General features: G+C 40.1%; 1 protein-coding gene across 1 annotated transcript in view; it reads right to left on the reverse strand.

The window, feature by feature from the left end:
• KCNH1 (potassium voltage-gated channel, subfamily H (eag-related), member 1) overlaps nt 1-16,888 on the reverse strand; it is a 180,965-nt gene extending 164,077 nt beyond the window's left edge. Inside the window, exons 1-3 of the mRNA XM_009330208.1 lie at nt 16,773-16,888; nt 16,420-16,526; nt 5,704-5,832 (exon numbers count right to left, since the gene is read on the reverse strand). Coding sequence (XP_009328483.1) covers nt 5,704-5,832; nt 16,420-16,526; nt 16,773-16,795 — 259 coding nt within the window. The 5' untranslated portion in view covers nt 16,796-16,888. The remainder of the gene's footprint in view (nt 1-5,703; nt 5,833-16,419; nt 16,527-16,772) is intronic.
• Nucleotides 16,889-18,913: the final 2,025 nt, after the last annotated feature.

Consider the following 18,913-nt stretch of genomic DNA (forward strand, 5'->3'; position numbering starts at 1 on the left):
GCTAAAAATTTTTTTTTTCTCAAGGGTTTTTGTGTTCCCAGCCTGTGAGCCTGGAGGATATCACTGTTACTCTCCAGCTTCTGGTGTGGAGACAAAAAAAGCACCCCAAACCTGAATACAAATCATTTTTGCCCAGCAGTGCCTGGGAAGGTAACTGTTGCTGTCCTACAGAACCCCCAACTGCAGGGTTTGCTGTTGCTGCGTTCCCACATTTGTGTCTCCCTTGGGGTGATGCTGACCTCCATCCCTGTCCTCAGTGCTCACCACTGGCCAAACTGCTGGGATTGCTTGTTTATTTATTTATTTCTTATTACTTTCAATTGCTATGGCTTGTCTGTAGAATTGTTTGGAACTTTTTTTTAATGTATACTTTGGAATTTGTCAAACTATTCGTATTAGTTTCCTCAATCTACAAATACAAGCATCCAGGGTAGTTGCTTAAAACATATATAGGACACTGGCATATTATATGAGGGAAACATTTCAAAAACATCACAATAAAAGGTTTATGTGCATTCGATGTGTGGTTTTCAGCAGGGAGAAAGCAGTGTTGGTGGTCTGTTTCTTAAAGATAAACTTGGGGCAGTAAATTTATTGCTAATGATTTGTGCTGGTTTTGGCTGGGGTAGAGTTAATTTTCTTCATAGTAGCTAGTATGGGGCTATGTTTTGGATTCGTGCTGAAAACAGTGTTGATAACACAGGGATGTTTTCATTATTGCTGAGCAGTGCTGACACGCAGTCAAGGCCTTTTCTGCCTCTCACACCACCCCATCAGTGAGTGGGCTGGGGGTGCACAAGAAGTTGAAAGGGGACACAGCCAGGACAGCTGACCCAAACTGGCCAAAGGGATATTCCACGCCATATGACATCACGCTCAGCATATAAAGCTGGGGGAAGAAGGAAGGGGGGATGTCTGGAGTGATGACGTTTGTCTTCCCAAGTAACTGTTGCATGTGATGGAGCCCTGCTTTCCTGGAGATGGCTGAACACCTGCCTGCTGATGGGAAGTAGTGAACGAATTCCTGGTTTTGCTTTGCTTGCGTGCGTGGCTTTTGCGTTACCTATTAAACTGTTTTTATCTCAACTCACAAGTTTTCTCACTTTACCCTGCTGATTCTTTCCCCCATCCCACTGGTGGGGGGGAGTGAGCAAGCAGCTGTGTGGTGCTTAGTTGCTGGCTGGGGTTAAACCACAACAGGGATGAAGCTTCATTTAACAATGCTCTTAAGTTGAAGAAACCAGTTTTCTGTATTTTGAGGTGAGCATGATCTGTTGATACTCAATCCACAACAACATTTATTATTTATTTGTAGGTAGTTATTTGTTTCCTACCACTCTCCTCAATTTGATCATGATGACTCATAAATTCAAACATTAGGAACTGTGGCAGTTACAGAACCCTTGTTATCAAGTTGCTGATCCATGACTTACACAATCCCTAGAGTTAGAACAAGGAGCCATTGCCTACTAGTGAAGAAGCTTTTTTGGTCATGGGTCTATTGTTCACACAGAACCATGTAAATGCAAGTAAATCAAGATTCTAGCAGTTCTTGTCTCCACTCAAACCACCTTTGTTTTCTTGCTTACATCCATCGTGCCTCTCTGCAGTCTTAATGCTCCTTCCCTTTGAAACTTCATGACTAAATCTGTCTTGTTTTTCCATCCGGACTGAGAAAGCATACCAAAGTTTTTTAATATATTCACAACTTCCCTTTCATTTGTTTCCTTTTTTAAGAAAACATTTCATCTAGATGAAAGTAGAGTATAACTTAATCAAAATATTTCAAACACTGGCTCTGCTCATATAAATACACCTTTAAAAACAGAACAAAAAGTTAGACAGCAACAAAAAAAAAACAGAAACAAAAAGAAAAAAGGAAACACTTGGAGTTTTCCCTGAATTACGATGAAGGAGACAATCAAAATATTATTTTTTGTGTAGCCCTGCTTGTGATGCAAAGGACAGCTTAGCTGCAAAATGAAATAAAGCTTCTTCTGCAGAGGAGATGATAACTGATGATTGCTATAAAGCACAGGAGGTTACAATAGCTAGGAGGCTAACAACCGTTCTCCTATATGATTCAGTGATGTTGAATTTGATCACTTTTTTGTATAAAACCAGAGTATCAAAAGCAAAAATTTGGATCCAAAGCATAATTTCCGAACTTTTATAAAGCAGCATAGATGCATCTGAATATGTTCACATCATATTCATAGATGCAAAACCCGTTCAGGCAAACTTCTTACTAGCTACTCAGAGTGCAGGCACAGATTCTATTTGTCTGCACAAATTATTGTTTTCATAAAGTGATGCATTCCACTTTATACACTATTGTCAAACATCTCATACTTGGTGTGTTACATCTCAAACCAAAAGAGGCATATACAGACAAAATGCATGCATTCCAAATATAGCATATACTCTAAAATTCAGCTAACAAGGTGACCTATCACTTCACAAGCCAAATTTAGCTATGCTATAGCTTGATTTTGCCTACTTCTATTCAAGTAAACCTATTTTTTCCTGATTTTTTTAAAGGGGCAAGCATACGGGGAAGAGTGGAAAGAGGCTGTTTAAAAATATTACATCATCAACACCACTGACACACTGGTTTTAAGTTGTTCTGTTTGGAATGCACTATTTTTAAAGCTGCTGCATTTAAAAGCAAATTTATTTAACTTTTATGGCAGTCAAAAAAAATCTTCTAAATTATCTGAATCAACTAACAAAGACTACAATTAGAAGTCTACTTTTTACATGACTTTAGAAATTTTTTTGTTTCATCTATTCCAATGTCTGATATTATTAATAAAAAATTATTAAGAATGAAAAATGGTACTGGGACCTTCTTTCTCTCTGAGTCACCTTCGGATAAAAGATGCCTATTCATTTTTGTGTACAAGTCAAACACCTGTCATTAGAGCTCAACAGTTTTCACTCAGGGAGTCACTACATCGTTTGCAGCTGAACACTCATGCTTGAAATTGCCAGCAGGTGATAGAAAACTAAGATATACCACAGCTAAGCAGGTTTAGCCTGACAGATTAGTTGCTCTTTAAATTGATCATATTCTTGCACTACATATCAGTTTTCTCTACATAGACATACAGGCATTGATTTTGAAAAACTTAAATTCTTTATGCTATGCCATTCTGCAACTATGCAAATAGCACATATGTTAATAAAATATCTGCATTTGCAGGCAGCCTATTACATATTAAGTGGCATATGCACAGGAAACTGATTTCACATATAAACACAGTAAAAGAAAAGTAGTTGATAAAAGCTGATTGAAGGTGAAAGAAGGAAAAATAATCGATTTAGCAATCAGTTTTCAGTTGTTTCAATTAAACAATAAATCACTAAGTTCACAGTTTTAGGTTTTCAGATGGGGAGTTCATTTGGTTTTAGAATATGAGAAACATTCCTACGAAAATTGCTATCCTTCAAAAGCATGCTACAAAATTCCTATGTAATGTTGTACACGGTGCAAAGAATATGCCTTTTTCAAAGCTCAGGTCTGTAAAAGCAATGATTCTTAGAAGAAGCTAATACAATTTTACCCTTTTTAGCTCTTCCAAAAATGTTTCTCCCCCTCCATGAATCCCAGAGCCCACTACAGACAATTGTCTGACACTCCATACCTGCCTTTTTTACCCCCTCACAATATACACTTGCACAATGAGATCTAATATTAAAGGCATGGTCATGCATGTAAAAATCTAATTGTTTGAGAAATCAGCTCTTCTCTTCCAAGAAATCGCTCATCTAACCATCAAGTGACTGATACAATATTGCCTCCTGAGATGCATGCAACAAAATTCCAAAGCTAGCCTATAGCAAGTAACTTACGGAAGAAAGAAAGGTGTAGGGGATAAATTAAGGATTAGATCAGAATGTGCAGTTCCATTTAGATCATGTTTGATTTGTGTGTACAGTGACAGAGAACTCTACCAGCATGAAACTGGTGCAACTTCATTAATTTTAGGAGATTCAGAAAAAATATTTGAAGTGCATGAACTCTTCTGGACATAAAGTCACAGCACTCAGGGAAGGAGTACAGAGCTGTGAATCAGTGGCCTCTAAATAATACATCCAGTCCTTCTGTCTGCAACTTTTCTTAGTCACGTAGCCAGTTTCCATGGGCCAGATGAAGAAGTTTTGCTTATCGTCTCAAATCCTCTGCAAGATGGTGCACTTATATGTAGGTTTAGTGCTTATATTGGTTTAGATATGGAACTGCTAAGAATTACCATGATCACTGTAAGAACAGCATGATTTCAAGATCCAAAGGAGGTTGGTTTTTTTAAAAAAAATTAGCCTTCCCTTCCTTCAACATACTTCTCTTATAAAGAAAAAAAATACAGTGTTTCCTTGTGTTGAAAGTGGAGGACAAACTCTTTTCACAAGAGTGCATCTCACTATCACATTAAGGATCTTCTGTGAAAGCAAAAAGACACAGCTACCACCCCTGACTGAAAGTCATGCTTAGCAACTGACTAAATGAAGCAAGGGCATTCACTCCCAGCAAATAAACGAGAGCCAGCTTTACTGCATCATGCTGATTTATCTTTGCCATCAGTCCTCATCAGGATACAGTGAAGACCACTAGGCAGTGAAAAAAATACTGTAGACCCAACCTTTCTGACAAGATATGTTTTTTAGTTGTATTAAAGCAATGAATAACCAAACAAATAGCATTAAAAAGAGAAAAAAATAACCCACATAGCCTGGAAGAGGGTATGTTTGTCAAGGTTGTACTTCCTTTTTCATGGTAACAGGTGTTTCCACTTTGAGAAACTATGTTTTTAAAGAATAACATTTTGAGCATAAATGTAAATCAGTTCACCTTCACAGTAAGTTTCCTGTTTAATTTAATACTACAAATATTATTAAATACTACAAAAATGCAAACAACAGGAGAACTTACGTCTTTTTTTACCCTAGAGGACACAAGTGTCTGTAATTCTCCACACGGGTACAAAAGGTCTCTTTCTGACAGGATCTGAACCTGAGTGCAAGTTTATGCTGCTGTCACAGCTGAGTTTGCTTCCAGGTTTCCAGGGTGTAACTCAGCAAAGGGTTAACAGCAAAATACAGCAATGCTACTTCACTCACCAGGACAGCTTAAACATGATTCAACTTAAGATGATGGGAATCTCTTCACATATGTTAAAGGAAACTAGTCCAGAACTTTAATATAAGGAATCCCATAATAATGGTAACTAACATCAAGCCAGGCAGAATGAAATTATTCAGATCTTTGCCAGACTCAGACAGGGTTAATTACTCAGGTTTTGCATACAGTCTCATGGACAATTTGCACAGGGCCCAAGACCCTTCAGTTCCCTCTGACATCAAAGAGGCCGTTTAGCAACATTGTGACTCCTTGAAAGCTATGCTGGAGTGTGGATTAATAATGAATTTAAAAGGAAGAGCAGCACCTATTTGCTGAGTAAACTCTGCTTTCTGAAGCTCTTGGGGGTTTCATTAACAATGACCCTTTCCAACGCAGGCCAGAGCCAATTCACTTAAGAAGCCAGCAACCATTCCTTGCACAAACGCAGTCCCCGCTGGCATAGCTACAAGCTATTTTAACATCTAATTCTTTGGCTTTGGTATTTAAAGGACTTCAGCTCTTTCAAGACCAGGGCAAACAAACAGAAGCAGCATAAATATATAATTGTGAAAAAGACAAACCTTTACATGAATCATCCTCAATGGGCTGCTTGAAAGCCGTTATGTCATTGAAAGTGCAAAGAAATAAAACCACTTTATCCTGCTCATTTCGAATTGGAGCAATTTTCACAAAGAACCAGACAGGTGTTCCTGGAAACAAACATATCAAAAAGTTGGTCAATGGTAGGCAGAACTGTAAATGTGCTAGTTTAGATGTTTACACTTCAGAATCAGCCATCTGTAAATGTTACTTTAATGTTGGCTTTTTTTGCAAACACCTATTAGGAAAAGTGACAAAGCAGCTGACAAGAGCGTTAGTTAAGTTCTCTGCTCTGCCTCTGATTAGCTTTTAAATCTTCAGGAATCACTCAGTATTTCTGGGCTTCACCTACAAAGTGAATACTTGAACTTATGAAGTGCTTTGTGATCTCCTGAAAGAAGAGTCCCATGTAGGTGCAAAGGGTGCACACAACAGAGTCTTGCTGGTTCTGTGCAGGACTCGAGAACAGGCCAACTGTGCCTAGACCATGACCATAATACAGAGTCTCAACTCAAGAGCATGACCAGTTTGGTTCACCTTATACTTCTCTGCAAACAGGGAGCACCATCCCCTAAAAACTACGTCAGCCTACGCCCAGCTTCAAGAGCCAGGCTCTGGGAGCTCTGGTCTAGCCTGCAAATCCTCCCATGCAAGGGAAATCCTTTGCAAGCTGCCTTTCAGCTTGCCTTGTCCTGAGCCTGTTCACAATCACTCTAGTGTGAAGCAAGACTCCACTGAATTCAGGAGAGGACAAGCCATCAGGACCAGACCATGGGCTGTGGATGGGAGTAAGCTGTACTGCACAAAACTGTACTTTTCTAATTACTGCAGTAGATAAGCTACTAACGAAAACTGCTTGAGAGATTAGAGCCTGCACATCACAGAAAAAGATGATCCCAGATAATGACCCTTCAGATGCTGCTTCAGATCTATCCACACAGATCACCTTGAGGAGAGAAACTGTCAGTCAGTCCTACCTTTCTATATTCTTGGCAGTTCTGCTGAGGCTGCCGAAAAGACCCTCGTGATAGCAATGAAGTTCCATGTAGTGGTGTCTACCACTCTTGTTTCACAGGAGTCACCACACTGATTTTAGTGATATTTAAGTATAAGCTGATTGGAAGGCTCAGAACAAAGCAGTTGGCTCGTGTATGTCATAACATGGCCTCCTTGAAGGCACCATTTTTTAGTCTGCAGTCTTAACTTCGGTCATAAAAAGATGACTCCTTCTCCAACTGTGAGATACACGGCAATCAGGAGACTCCAGGGTCACCAGGCCTGGGCCTGCAGGGAGCTTGTACATGAGTTTTCAGACTGTCCCTACACCCTCAATGACAATGAAAAAACTCACCATTGCTTTTGTGGGCATAAGAAGTAAGAGCCAGAGAGAGGATTCAAGGCTTGCTTGCTGTGAGCAACATTTCTCTTGAGTGTCCCTTGTGAGCTATGTTTGGAGAGAAGGGTCTACATACCAGAGGCCAATATAAGATGTAAAAATCAGCAGGATTTTGACCATCTGGGAAAGCCAGAATAAACAGTACCACACGTAATTTTTTGTCACTCATGCAGGAAAGCCTATTTTAGAAAGGGTGATCTTAGAAGACTATTTCTTTTCTTTCTCGATCACAGGACCCTCCTCTAGGCTAGAGATCAGATCCTCTTTCATCTGAATTGCTCAGTATTTTAACATGAGTACTACATGGTATATTTCATGCAATTGTTATTTATAACAAGGGCCACTTGTGCTTCCTGACTTTCAAAGGGTCACAAGGAAACCTCAGGTAGTTCACAAGTTACTGTTCAGCAAAGCAAGCAAAGGCAGCTTTTTTTCCCAACTGTGTTAATATAACAGAGGTTGTTGCTACCAGCGCCTCACCTGGCTGTTTCCCAGCCTCTGTGCTTAGCAATCTTTTCTGGCCACAGAAAGCCAGGGCACCTCCAAGACCCAGGGACAACTTCCATAAATGAAGTTCAATTCCTAAGGCTCCCACTGTGCCTGCATAGCACAGGCAGTTTCAAACCCTGGCTGAGATTCCATGCCATATGTACAGCCACCTCTATAAACAGCAGGGTATATGATGCATGGAGGCCTCTGCTCAAAAAGCAGAGAAATCCAGATGGAATCACGGATGGCCATTTCTGGAGCATGCCTGCATGGCAGAAAGTATTCAGGGGTCTATATATATATACATTTTTTTTTTTTAAAGAGTTAGCATTCCTGAACAACACCTTCCAATAAAGTACGAGCAAACAAAAATGCTAAATGCAAGAAAAGATTCAGCAAAGTAACTATGCCAGTAAAATCATCACTAACTTGCTAATGAGCTTAGAAGACACTGCCACAAAGCAGCCAACAGCAATTTTCAAGACAGTAACACCCTTTTTACTACCCTTTCTCAGGAGCTCCTAAAATTGCCTATCTCCATTTTTTCTTGCCTACTTGTTTTTCCCATCTTCACATGTGAACTATTCTGAGGCTGATCAAATTCGTGTCTTACTTTTACACAGACTCCTTGGTGATTAATGGCTTTTTATTTTACCCACTTCAACACCCTTCACTAACACTGCAACTTTTTAATCAGCCAGGATCTCCATCTACAGCCTTGCTTTTTGATCTCCATCTACATGCATTTGCTTTTTTGATTAGGGATTTTCTTTCCCCTCTCCAAAAACACTTCGTATTGTTTTGCTACTTCAAACTACAGCCATGCTGCTATGCGCTGCTCGTAATATTAACCTTCATAGCATTGAGGCTGAATTACATACTCAGCTTCATGTCTGCCTCTCACAGCTATAAAAAGTTATTACCCTGCTTTTGAAGATGCTGTACACATCACAGAAACAGAAAGGATGCAGTTCACCCTCTTATTCTGGCTATTTGTCAGATGCATGCTGTCATCTTCTCTTTATGATTATGGTATGATAGGTTGTTGCAAGATTTTTCTAACATGTTCTGAATGCAGCAAGAGGAAAGACTTTTCCTGACAACCTGTAGAAGGCTGCTGCAGAGCAAGGGGCTTATATCAGCATGGTTCTTACTTTCTGACTCCCTTGACTCCCACACCTGTGTTGCATTATAGTAAAAAGGAAAACAAAACACTGTTTTACCTAGAACCAAAGGTAGATAGATCTTAGTGATGTGCCCCACAGGCAACAAGAAAGAGCCAAATATCCTTGATAGCTAAAAGTAGGTGGTTTTGATGACTGTCACTATTTGGGTATCCTTATAATGTCCAGAGCGTCAGAGTGCCACGAACAGGGTGTATTCCAGGGCAGAACATAAAGTTAAGGTGGCACACGTGGTCTGCATAACTCATCTTCCAGTTTTGGATCTACACAGTAACACAACAAGAGCAGAAATAAGTAGATGGAAAATTCCGCCAGGCCCATGTATCTGCCTCCCCAACATTAGTCAGTATTTCTCCCTGCAGCGTGTTGCCCACCATCTTGTCAGTCTCTTTTGTGAATAGGAGACAAGTAGATATAAAAATATAATCATGAGGTGAGTGCTCACAGTGGTGCGTTACATGGGCTTTCCACAGCGCTCTGCAACCAGGAGCTCATTCATAGCAGAACTGGGATCTGAACTGTGGGAACACACTGAAAGGCTCAGCCAAGATGTGGCTGGGCTCAGCTTTTTTCCTGCATACCCGTTTAATTATCAGAAGAATTTTACTTTTTAAACATTAAACAGTTTATTTAACTATTAAACAGGAAAGCTTAAAGTATAAACCACTTATAAATCAGGTCGGAAACTAGAATTTCAACCTCCTACAGGCAGCCCTCATACTCTTGGTGTCAAAGCGGATGTCCCTGCTCCGCCAGACAATCACTACTGGCAAGAGGCACAAACAAGGCCATTTGAACGAAAAATGTGATTTTCAGATTCAGCCTATGGGTTATTCAGGCAGTGAAACTGCGGCATCTTTCAGAGCTCCCACAGCAAAACAAGAGTAACTTCCCCATATGCCCCAGTCTGCATTGATGTACAGCCACGCAGAAACTGTTTACCAGTGTTTCCAACAGTACGTCTACTTTCATTTACATTTTGTGTTCAGTCCTGGCAAGCTCTCTCACTGGTGAAGTTCAATGATAATGCCAATGCACAAACAAAGAAGTAAACACTCATGAGCCACGTTGGCTTCTGTTAGATTTGCAATCAACAGTGAAAGAATCCAGAGTTTGTCTAATGGCATAGAACCAATCCTGCTAGAAAAGGGAATGTCACTTCAAAGCTGGTGGAGAAGCAGTGTGAACAACTGGGAAGAAATTAAAATCTACAATGAACTTCTGACAGTAGCCATAGGACCAGTCTGTCTCGTGGTACCAGAGTTGTGTAGCTAGTTCCAGAATTAACAGATGCAGCTCTTAATAGTCTTCACTGGCCTGAGCACAGTACTTACAGTGTTGCCTTAAAGGCAAGACAATTTTAAGAGCTGTGATTCAAGTCCCCAGTCTTCTCCAGACTAACACACAGTAAATGTCTACACACCTTATAATTTCCCATCTGTAACACAAATACTACTGTCTCTTCCCTCTCCTCTTTTCCAGTCCTGTGTATTTCAACAGTGGTACGTTCAGGCCCTTGCTGAGCAGGAACACCAGCATTTAACATGCTATTTAACTTCGGTTGAGGTCCTTCAGAAACTCTCATAGTATCAAAATGAATGAGACATTAAAGGTCTATTCCAGCTCCTCCCCCTGAGCATACTGATGACCTCTCCTTCAGTTTTCCCTCCTGTCAAACAACAATAGCCTATAATGAAAATCAAAATCACTGTCTAAATATGTTCTTTCCCCATACCTTGAACCATTTAACCAGAGAGGTCAGCTGTTTTTCAAAACTACAAAAAGCGCATTGTTTAAATAAAACTGCAATACTGCAATTTTTCTTTCCACAAAGTAAAACAAAATTCATTTATAAATACAATAAAAACACATATTTTGACAATTCAGCCAACATCTTCACTGCCCTTACTGAACGGGGCAAGTTTCCTCAAAGCAGCACCACCTCTGCATTACTTGATAATGTCTCAATCAAATGGTCATCAGACAGGTATTGCCCTGAAGGTAAACAGTCAAGTAGTATGGAAATGAAAAGGATAGAAGCATGTGCTGTGTCTCCACCAATTCCTACATGCAGTGATGCAGACAGCAGGACTTCATTTACATCAACAGCACGGCTGACCGTAAGTCACCCCTTTTGGGGCTTCACTTATGCCCAGGTACTCAGTATGAGACTGTTTCTCTCTATCCCACACAGACCGCATAGTTTGTCCAATATCAAATTAGCAAACCAGCTGATGAAGTGTGATCAGAAAGAGTTAGGCAAGCCACTATATCCACACAGATTTTAACTAGGAGCACAGAGGAGCCTGTGACATTTGACCACACAAGACAAAGAGCTAAAGTCTTCCTATAGACTCTACCTTCTAGCAGAGAGTGTGCACTGAATGAGAACAAACCAACTCAGTATGTAGCTCACCACTCCGCGCCAATACTAATAGACCTTAAAATATATTTCCAGCACTTTAAAAGCTGTTACCTTCATGTTTTCCGCAGCTGGTGCTGCTATGCTCTGGCAGTTAATGCTTCTAAAGGTCAGATCTTTACATGCTAAGATAAGGAAAATCAACTTCAGCCCCCAAAGGTGGAATTGCTACGCGCCGGGGTTATCCTATGACACTGAAACAACACAGTAGGAAAAAGGTTCAGCACACACCCTTGTACTGCAGCAGCGTTGATATGGTTCACCTGATTGCGAGTTCTCTGAAGAACCGAAAGTGAGTATAAGGAAGGGGAAGACACAGGGAGGTCTTGAAATCTTCTTTCCATTTACTCCAGAGAAAATATTTAAGGATCGCTACTGGGAAGTCTTACTGTTCTGTATACATTTGAGATGACAGCAGGTCTTGCTTGCCAACACATTTGAAGTTGACAAGATCAATGGGAATTATCAGTTTTATGAATCCAAATACTTAGATTTGACCTTGCTGAAGGTAACTGAACTCATGCAGATGGATTTCACAGAAGAGGAGATGCAGGTGTGTATACTTGACAAATATGGAGCTAGATTTCAAATGGGAGGCTCAGGAGGATACATGCCACTTTACTCCAACACCCTCATTCTTTCCTGCTTCTGGTCCTATGCAATGATTTGGTTTAGCAAAGATTTCCATCTGGAGATACTAGAGGCACAGCACACACAAATATAAATGGTTTTAAATGGTTTTAACCAATAACAGTTATGAGAAACTCTCCCTAGTGGTGGGCAATCACAGGTCTACCACCCTGAAGTGAATTTTGCTCTCTATACATTAGGATGGGGTTGTTAATCTGTTTTTTAACCTCTGTAGAAAGCACTGGTCCCAAAGATAAGTGCAAGTAGAATCTGCCAAATCACTATTTTGGGCTTATTTATCATTCTTTGACATCTAAAAGCCTTCTAATACACTGTGGGGGATGGTGCATGTGTTAAAAAAACCCAAAAAACAAAACAAAAAACACCCCACACAAATATTCATGGTATTAAATTTGTTAAACTTTCAAGCACCCAGAAAACCAGGGAAGTGAACCCCAGCACAAACTGAAAGTGAAGCCCAGCCTTTGGGACTCTCACTATAATATATGTACTCAGAAAAGAGCTACTGCTTATTCAAACCACTTTGCAGTGCGCAAAATAATTACCTACAGCCAGCCCTTTGGCTGCTGCCATTCCACTGGCCCCACCTGTAGAAAACCTCTGAGAGAAAAAAAAAAAAAAAAGAAAAAAGGTGAAAAGGTGTCTTATCGCTCTCTGCAGCGCTGCTGCAGACCATAGGCAATGGGAATGTCTTTGCTCAGACAGGGGATGCTTGAAGACTCTCTGTAACTCTTCATGCATTTTAGTTTTGAAAAGTCCAGCCCACTTCAGATATTCTTCCACTGAAGCAGATCAAGTACTGCATAGAAAAGTGGGTTAGATTTTCTAGTTAGGTTCAAATGGACACCACTTCTTCAGAGGCAGACAGAAGTAAGTAAATTTATATTCTTACAAAAACTTACTTCAGCAATAATAGAAGCAAGTGCATCTAGAAGAAGCCTGCTTTTGCACTGCTTGTAACCCAGACCTATGTTAAAAATGGAAAACTACGCAATGAAAGTCCAAGTTTAATTTACTCAGCCATTTTCATTTATGAGGCTGACCATAAAGTGTAAAAACCTAACAAATGGCTGTCAAAGTCTCATAAGAAGTTAGATGTTTAAGCTGCCTGAGTTCAGATAAGCTAAGCTGACTAAGACTAGATAAAAAATATTTTCTAATACATTAGGCCGTAACCTTCCCTGGTGTAAGTTAACATAACTCCACTGATTTCAGTGAGACTTAGCAATGTTTTGATTTTCCCATATAAAAATAAACAATACTTCCAGCATCATTGGACACTCACATCTAATCAAACAACGGAACTTAAGCTCTCACATGAAGTTACTGTCAACCTGTCTGCTGTCATTTTGCAGTCCAGATTAAAGAAAGCTTTCACTTTGTGTCCTTCCAGGTATGACCATGAATCCCCACTGAATGCAACAGGATGGCATCAGAGCAACAATGACAAAAATCTGGTGGCTGTGCACCTGCTTGCTCCAATTGCTTCCAATCATCCTGAAGGAGCTCTGCACTTCTAGAAAGCAATTATTCCAGAGAATAACAATGATTGTCACATATCTGCTAAGTAATCAAGGGCCTAGCCCAAGGAACCATCAAATCTCTATCGCATCTTAACTTCAAGTTCTGAAAAGAGGGAGGATAGTCACTTTTGGACGGGGGGAAGGCTGGACAGAGAAAGGGGAGGCCAGGGCAGAGACGGTATCCATAAAAGCAAACATGATGAAGGCAGAAAATTGTATCATTCTTCTGACTACTACAGCCTATGTTGTTTCTAGAGTTGATACTGTGAATTGCAATGAAGCTGGTGGATACACTGTACCTATCAACATCTGGATGGGGTATTCTTATCAGACAACCAAGTAAATACTAGCACTGCATCACCATCATGGAGAGCGCCGTGTCCAAAAAAAAAAAAAAAGAGCTATCACTTCTAGTAACATTATTAAATGTCTCAATCTATTGTTGACATGTCTAGTGTAAGATCAGGACATAATTGTTACTAAGATAGAGAGAATGACTGCTGCTCATAAAGATACAAGGTGAAGATTGACCTGTACTAGCAACATCATAGTTAACTTGAAACTCCTGCTTTGTTTTCCTTTTTTCCCCCAAAAGGATAGAGATTGTATTGTTAAAACAGCTAGAAATACATTAAATGTGCAGGCTGTGGAAAACGTACCAATTCTTGAACAACACAAAAATGGAAGAAAAACTTGCTATTTATCATGACTGTTAGTTTATAGGGAGGGAGTGGACAGGTAAAGAACAACAAAAATCTATTTCCTGTCTAATTTACTGACTAATTTGAAGAAGAAAAATAGAATGAGGGAAGAATAGAGAGACAAAAAAAAGAAACAAAGAGCAGGAAACAAGATGTCTAACAAAATTCAGGGTCCTTTCCAAAACCTTCAAACTGAGAGTAGGTTGAAACCAATCATGTCCATTGCCCGAGCAGGTAACTGCCATAGTTGCAGGCAGAGGTAAGGTGACCACAAAGGCAAGACCACTTAGCAGTCTGGGTGCTAAGTGACTGGTAGACAAGACAGTGGTTTTCTATGATATGGCTTATTCTGAGAAAAAGCTCCAGGATATCCTCTTTTTGATATTTTTCAGTTACAACTCTCTAGTGTTATTAGTCAGTCGCTGTAACAGTAGTTAATGTACCTCTAAAGCCACAAATCTAACAAACATTAAGAGCACTGAGTTTTGTTAAACTCAAAAGCAAGCTCTGTGCTTTCCTTTTTCCTATGCCTGTGACCCTCTGTGCACACAGCAGAACCATCGCAGCTCTGCTTTTTGGCATGTCGCACAACACAGCTTCTGCACAGCTGGACTTTGTTCTAGGCCGCCTCTCCTCAGGGAAGTGCACAGCAGGGCAGGAAACATTCCTCACTCCACGGTTACCTTGCTTTAATTCTGCATAAAAGACAGAGAGGCCCCAGGCTCTACTACAGGCCATATGCTGCAGCAATGACAGAAGAGTAGCTGCATAGCCTCTTGGTGCCAAATCACTGTTAGTTAAGACAGAATTCCAGACCCTCCTAGATGCCACGACTGCAGCTTATTTACTTGGCTTTGGATGCATAGATGTGAGCTGCATATGGTCCCTACGGCCACTAACTGAGCTAGGAACAGAAATCAGCTTTAAGAAATAGGTAAACATTGGAGGCAGATAACACTAGAAGGAAAGCAGCACAAAGAAAGGCCATTCAGATAGCGCATATAGCTTTTAAAATGAGTTGAACCAGCAAAGCTGTGCTCCAGAAAAGCCCTGAGCAATGGCGCTGCGTCAGAGGTCATGATGCTTCGAACAGGCTAAAAAGAGAAAAAAAGACTAGAAGAGAGATGAAGAAAAAAAATCTCTTAAGAACTTTTTTTTTCCTCCCTAAAAGATGACAAAAACCAATTCCGCGTACTTTGGCACCACCACTTCTTGGAAGAACAGATTAATTCTGATAGAAAACAAGCAGCTCCACACATCCACAGATCAGCACTAGCATAGATAAGTATTATCTTTTAGGTTTTGTGAACGGCCTGTGGTTCTCTCACCAAACTCCAACAGTCAGTACCAGCTGGTCATTTCAACAGAAAGACCAATGGTTCACACACATTGAATTAACATTCCCCGGAAAACTGGTCTTTCTAACAAAAAACAAGGCAGCAATTAGGTTAACTCTTGAAAATTACATCATAGCGTTTTATGTTATATTTCGTGGTTAAAGTCCCCCATTCCCACTAACGCAGAACTGATCAAATTGATCATCATAGCTGTAATGGGAAGGAGCTGCTAGCAGGATGCTTCTGCAAGGTACGCTCCCCTGTACACAGACACTACCAGTTCCATGATTAGAAGGCAAAATTGTTAAGAGCAAAATAAGTTACAGAATGCAGGCTTTCAGCTTAACATTTGGCCAGGCTGAAGACCCCAGTGTATTTACACTTCAGGTGACATTACGCAGATGAAAATAACTGTGCCATGACATAGTCCACTCTAGATGAGACAACAAGTTTTGGGCAAGTAGTTCATCTGCTGACATGTGCAGTTACAGACAGACTGAAATTCCTAGGAAAAAATCATATCCCAATTAAGGAATTTTTGTCCAAAACAAAAGACAGTTTCATCTGAAAATGTCAGAAGTAGTTCAGCTTCTAAAACAAAAGATGGGTTATTTTTATTCCAAAACTACATCTAAATACTGGCTTTGCTATATCAAATTTTTTAAAATTGAAGAAGTATGTTCTCTGTAACAGAAACCATTTGCACAAACCTAGCTTGTGTATTATCATTGCTGATGGAATCTTGAGTGTTGTCTTAAAGCATCACACACGAATCACTCTAAACGTCAGAACAAATTAGAGAGCTTTGTCTGCCTCCTTGAGTGACTTTCATCCCTAATGTTCTCATTTCTCCCGTGTAGACCAAGTGGTAGAACTGGGTTTATTTAGCCCTAGATAAAGCACAGTCCTCCAGGCTAACAGACTTGCAGTTTACACTATAATTTAAAACAACTTTACACACCTACGTTAACGAACAAACCAATCAACTACTTACTGTTCTTCTTGTACATCAAGATTTCAAAGGAGTTCATCTCATAGTTCTCAAATGTTTGCCGGACCTTGTCAATTGTATCTTTGTCTGTCAGCTCTCCATACATAAAACTGCAAATAAAGCAAGAAATTCAAGTCAGATACTAGACAAAGACACAAAACCATTTGTTTACAGTGTGAAAAGGACCTATTTGGAAATAGCCCTTCTTTGATTTTGTTTCACGTGGAAAGCATATTTGACAGATGCAGCCCCAGGAGATAAAAGACAAAACTGGAATAAACAGATTACTTTTCTCCTCAAGCAACAAACACAACACTACAAGCTATTTAACAGAAAATAAATCTGTTCTCAAATACCTGCAGGTGCTGCTTTTTTGCATAACTTCTGCTCTGTGATATCCTGATAGCTTGCAAAATCCATCGTTGCTGTAGACAATGGGCCAATCCACTATCTGGGCATTACCCAAGACAAAATTAGTATCTGTTTGAAAGAAGACATCAGTTAGACACTAGACAAGGCTATGGCTGCATTGAAGGAAATACTCATTTCAGGACCCAATCCTGATTGCTTCAGTCCCTTGCACAGTTTTTCCCAGATACTATTCCCACTGCAGTCAACAGGATTATTCCTGGTTTTAATTTTAAGTAAATTCTTATTTTAAAAAAATATTAATTACTTGTGCAAAGCTTAAGAGGATGGTTTTATGTAAGTGAAACACATGATGGTTAAGCAGGTAAAATTCATCCCTTGACTGAGGACAGATTCACCAAACTGTTTCCCTCTATGCCACAGGCACTGATCCACCATGACACTCAGTTTGAATGTGAAGCCTCTTACACGCGGCCAAAATAGCACATGACCGATACTTCTCCCCTCTGAATGTAGACACAGTGGCTCCTCTCAATACAGCCTTCACTGCTGGCCGCACAAGCTCAAATACTTCTTGTGTGACGTGTATGGCACAGCGCTCCAAACTAGACACCAGACAACTAGGGTTAGTACTTACAGCAGTAGAAAGAACTTTCTTTGCTGTACAAGCCAGAAGGAGTTTCAATGAGTAAGAAAAAAAACTGAGCAGGATTCATGCCTCCATTCTCACTGGATCTGTGCATGCTACTGTTTTTTATGACTGATACCTCACTCACATTATGAACATACCCAATGCTGGGCCCAAATCTTGCTTTTCTCTGCTGCTTTGGCTCTTGTGCAGTCAACTAATTACACCTGTGCCAAGACAGACAGCAGTGCTGCTGCTTGGGCACTGGCAGGCAGGCAGAGATGGTGGGTGGCTCCTTTCACAGCTGCAAAGATCCCCTGGCTTTTGAAAGAAAGGCTAGGCAGCCACATGAGATTAAGAGGCATCCATATTTAAGGGGAGCCTTTAAGGGAGTCCACTATACTGCCTACTTTTCAGGATCTACCCCCAACTGTTCAAACATACATAGCCATCATTAATGTTTCCTGCAACCAAGAGACACAAACAAGACATTTTACCTATTAATTGCAAAGAGTTCTGTTTATTTTAACTTTCCCTTTCAAAATCTTTTGTCTCATTGCAAACTTCAACTGGGTTTAAATAAAACATTCCTGCAGCTATCTAAATCCATTGCCCAATCCCATGAGCATGATTAAGTGTATCTTTATACACTCTTTAGAATGAAATACACCAGTAGTACAACTTCAGGACATTAACTGCTGTGTTTCTCACAGCCTCTTTTAAACACCGTGGTTTTTGCTTGGTTGAAGCACGTTGTTCCAAAAACAATACATGTCGTTTACCCCTTCCTATGAATAAGTAAGCCAAGTCATTTCTCATTGCTAAAGCAAGTACTTTTGAGTGTCTATTATAAACACTGTGTTAGGATATTTTTAAATTTTCATCAGGAAGTACAAAAAAATTACAAAAGATATGCCAGTACAAACGTTAGGCCAGGTCCTGCCCTGATCTGAATGGTGTTATTTCATGCATACATTCCTTCTCACCATCTCCCCTTCTCAAAAGGTAACTTACTCTTCTCTCCACTTCCTCAAGAGCTCCTTGAAGAGCTTCTATTAACTTAAGCAGTGACATTCCTTTCACACTTAAACCTCAACATTGTCTTTAGATAAATAATCTCTTTTTTTAATTAAAAGCTATATAGGGCACTTTTCTGATGACCATTACTGTGCTAATTCTACTTTTATCTAGCCTTGCAATGCTTCTGTGAAGTAGGACAGTGCTCTTATCCCCTTTTTACAGGTAAAAACAAAGCACTAAGTCCACAAGGGGATTTAAGTACCAAAAGGCGAGACTGCTACAGCCTAGCCCCTGGATGCCCAGCTCTCAAAGACTTGGGAACTGGAAGCTCCATGCATAGTGTTGGTGAGGTAGAACTGAAAAACATTAGCACAGCAAATAGAAACCTGCCCAAGTTAAACTATAGAAAACAATGAAAAAGGGGGATATTTTAGGGGGGGGGGGGGGGGGGTGGTCGTTTAATATTTGTATAGTATATGT

This window comes from Pygoscelis adeliae, unplaced genomic scaffold (assembly GCF_000699105.1).
Source record: "Pygoscelis adeliae isolate BGI_AS28 unplaced genomic scaffold, ASM69910v1 Scaffold308, whole genome shotgun sequence".
In the NCBI taxonomy this organism is placed as follows: Eukaryota; Metazoa; Chordata; class Aves; order Sphenisciformes; family Spheniscidae; genus Pygoscelis; species Pygoscelis adeliae.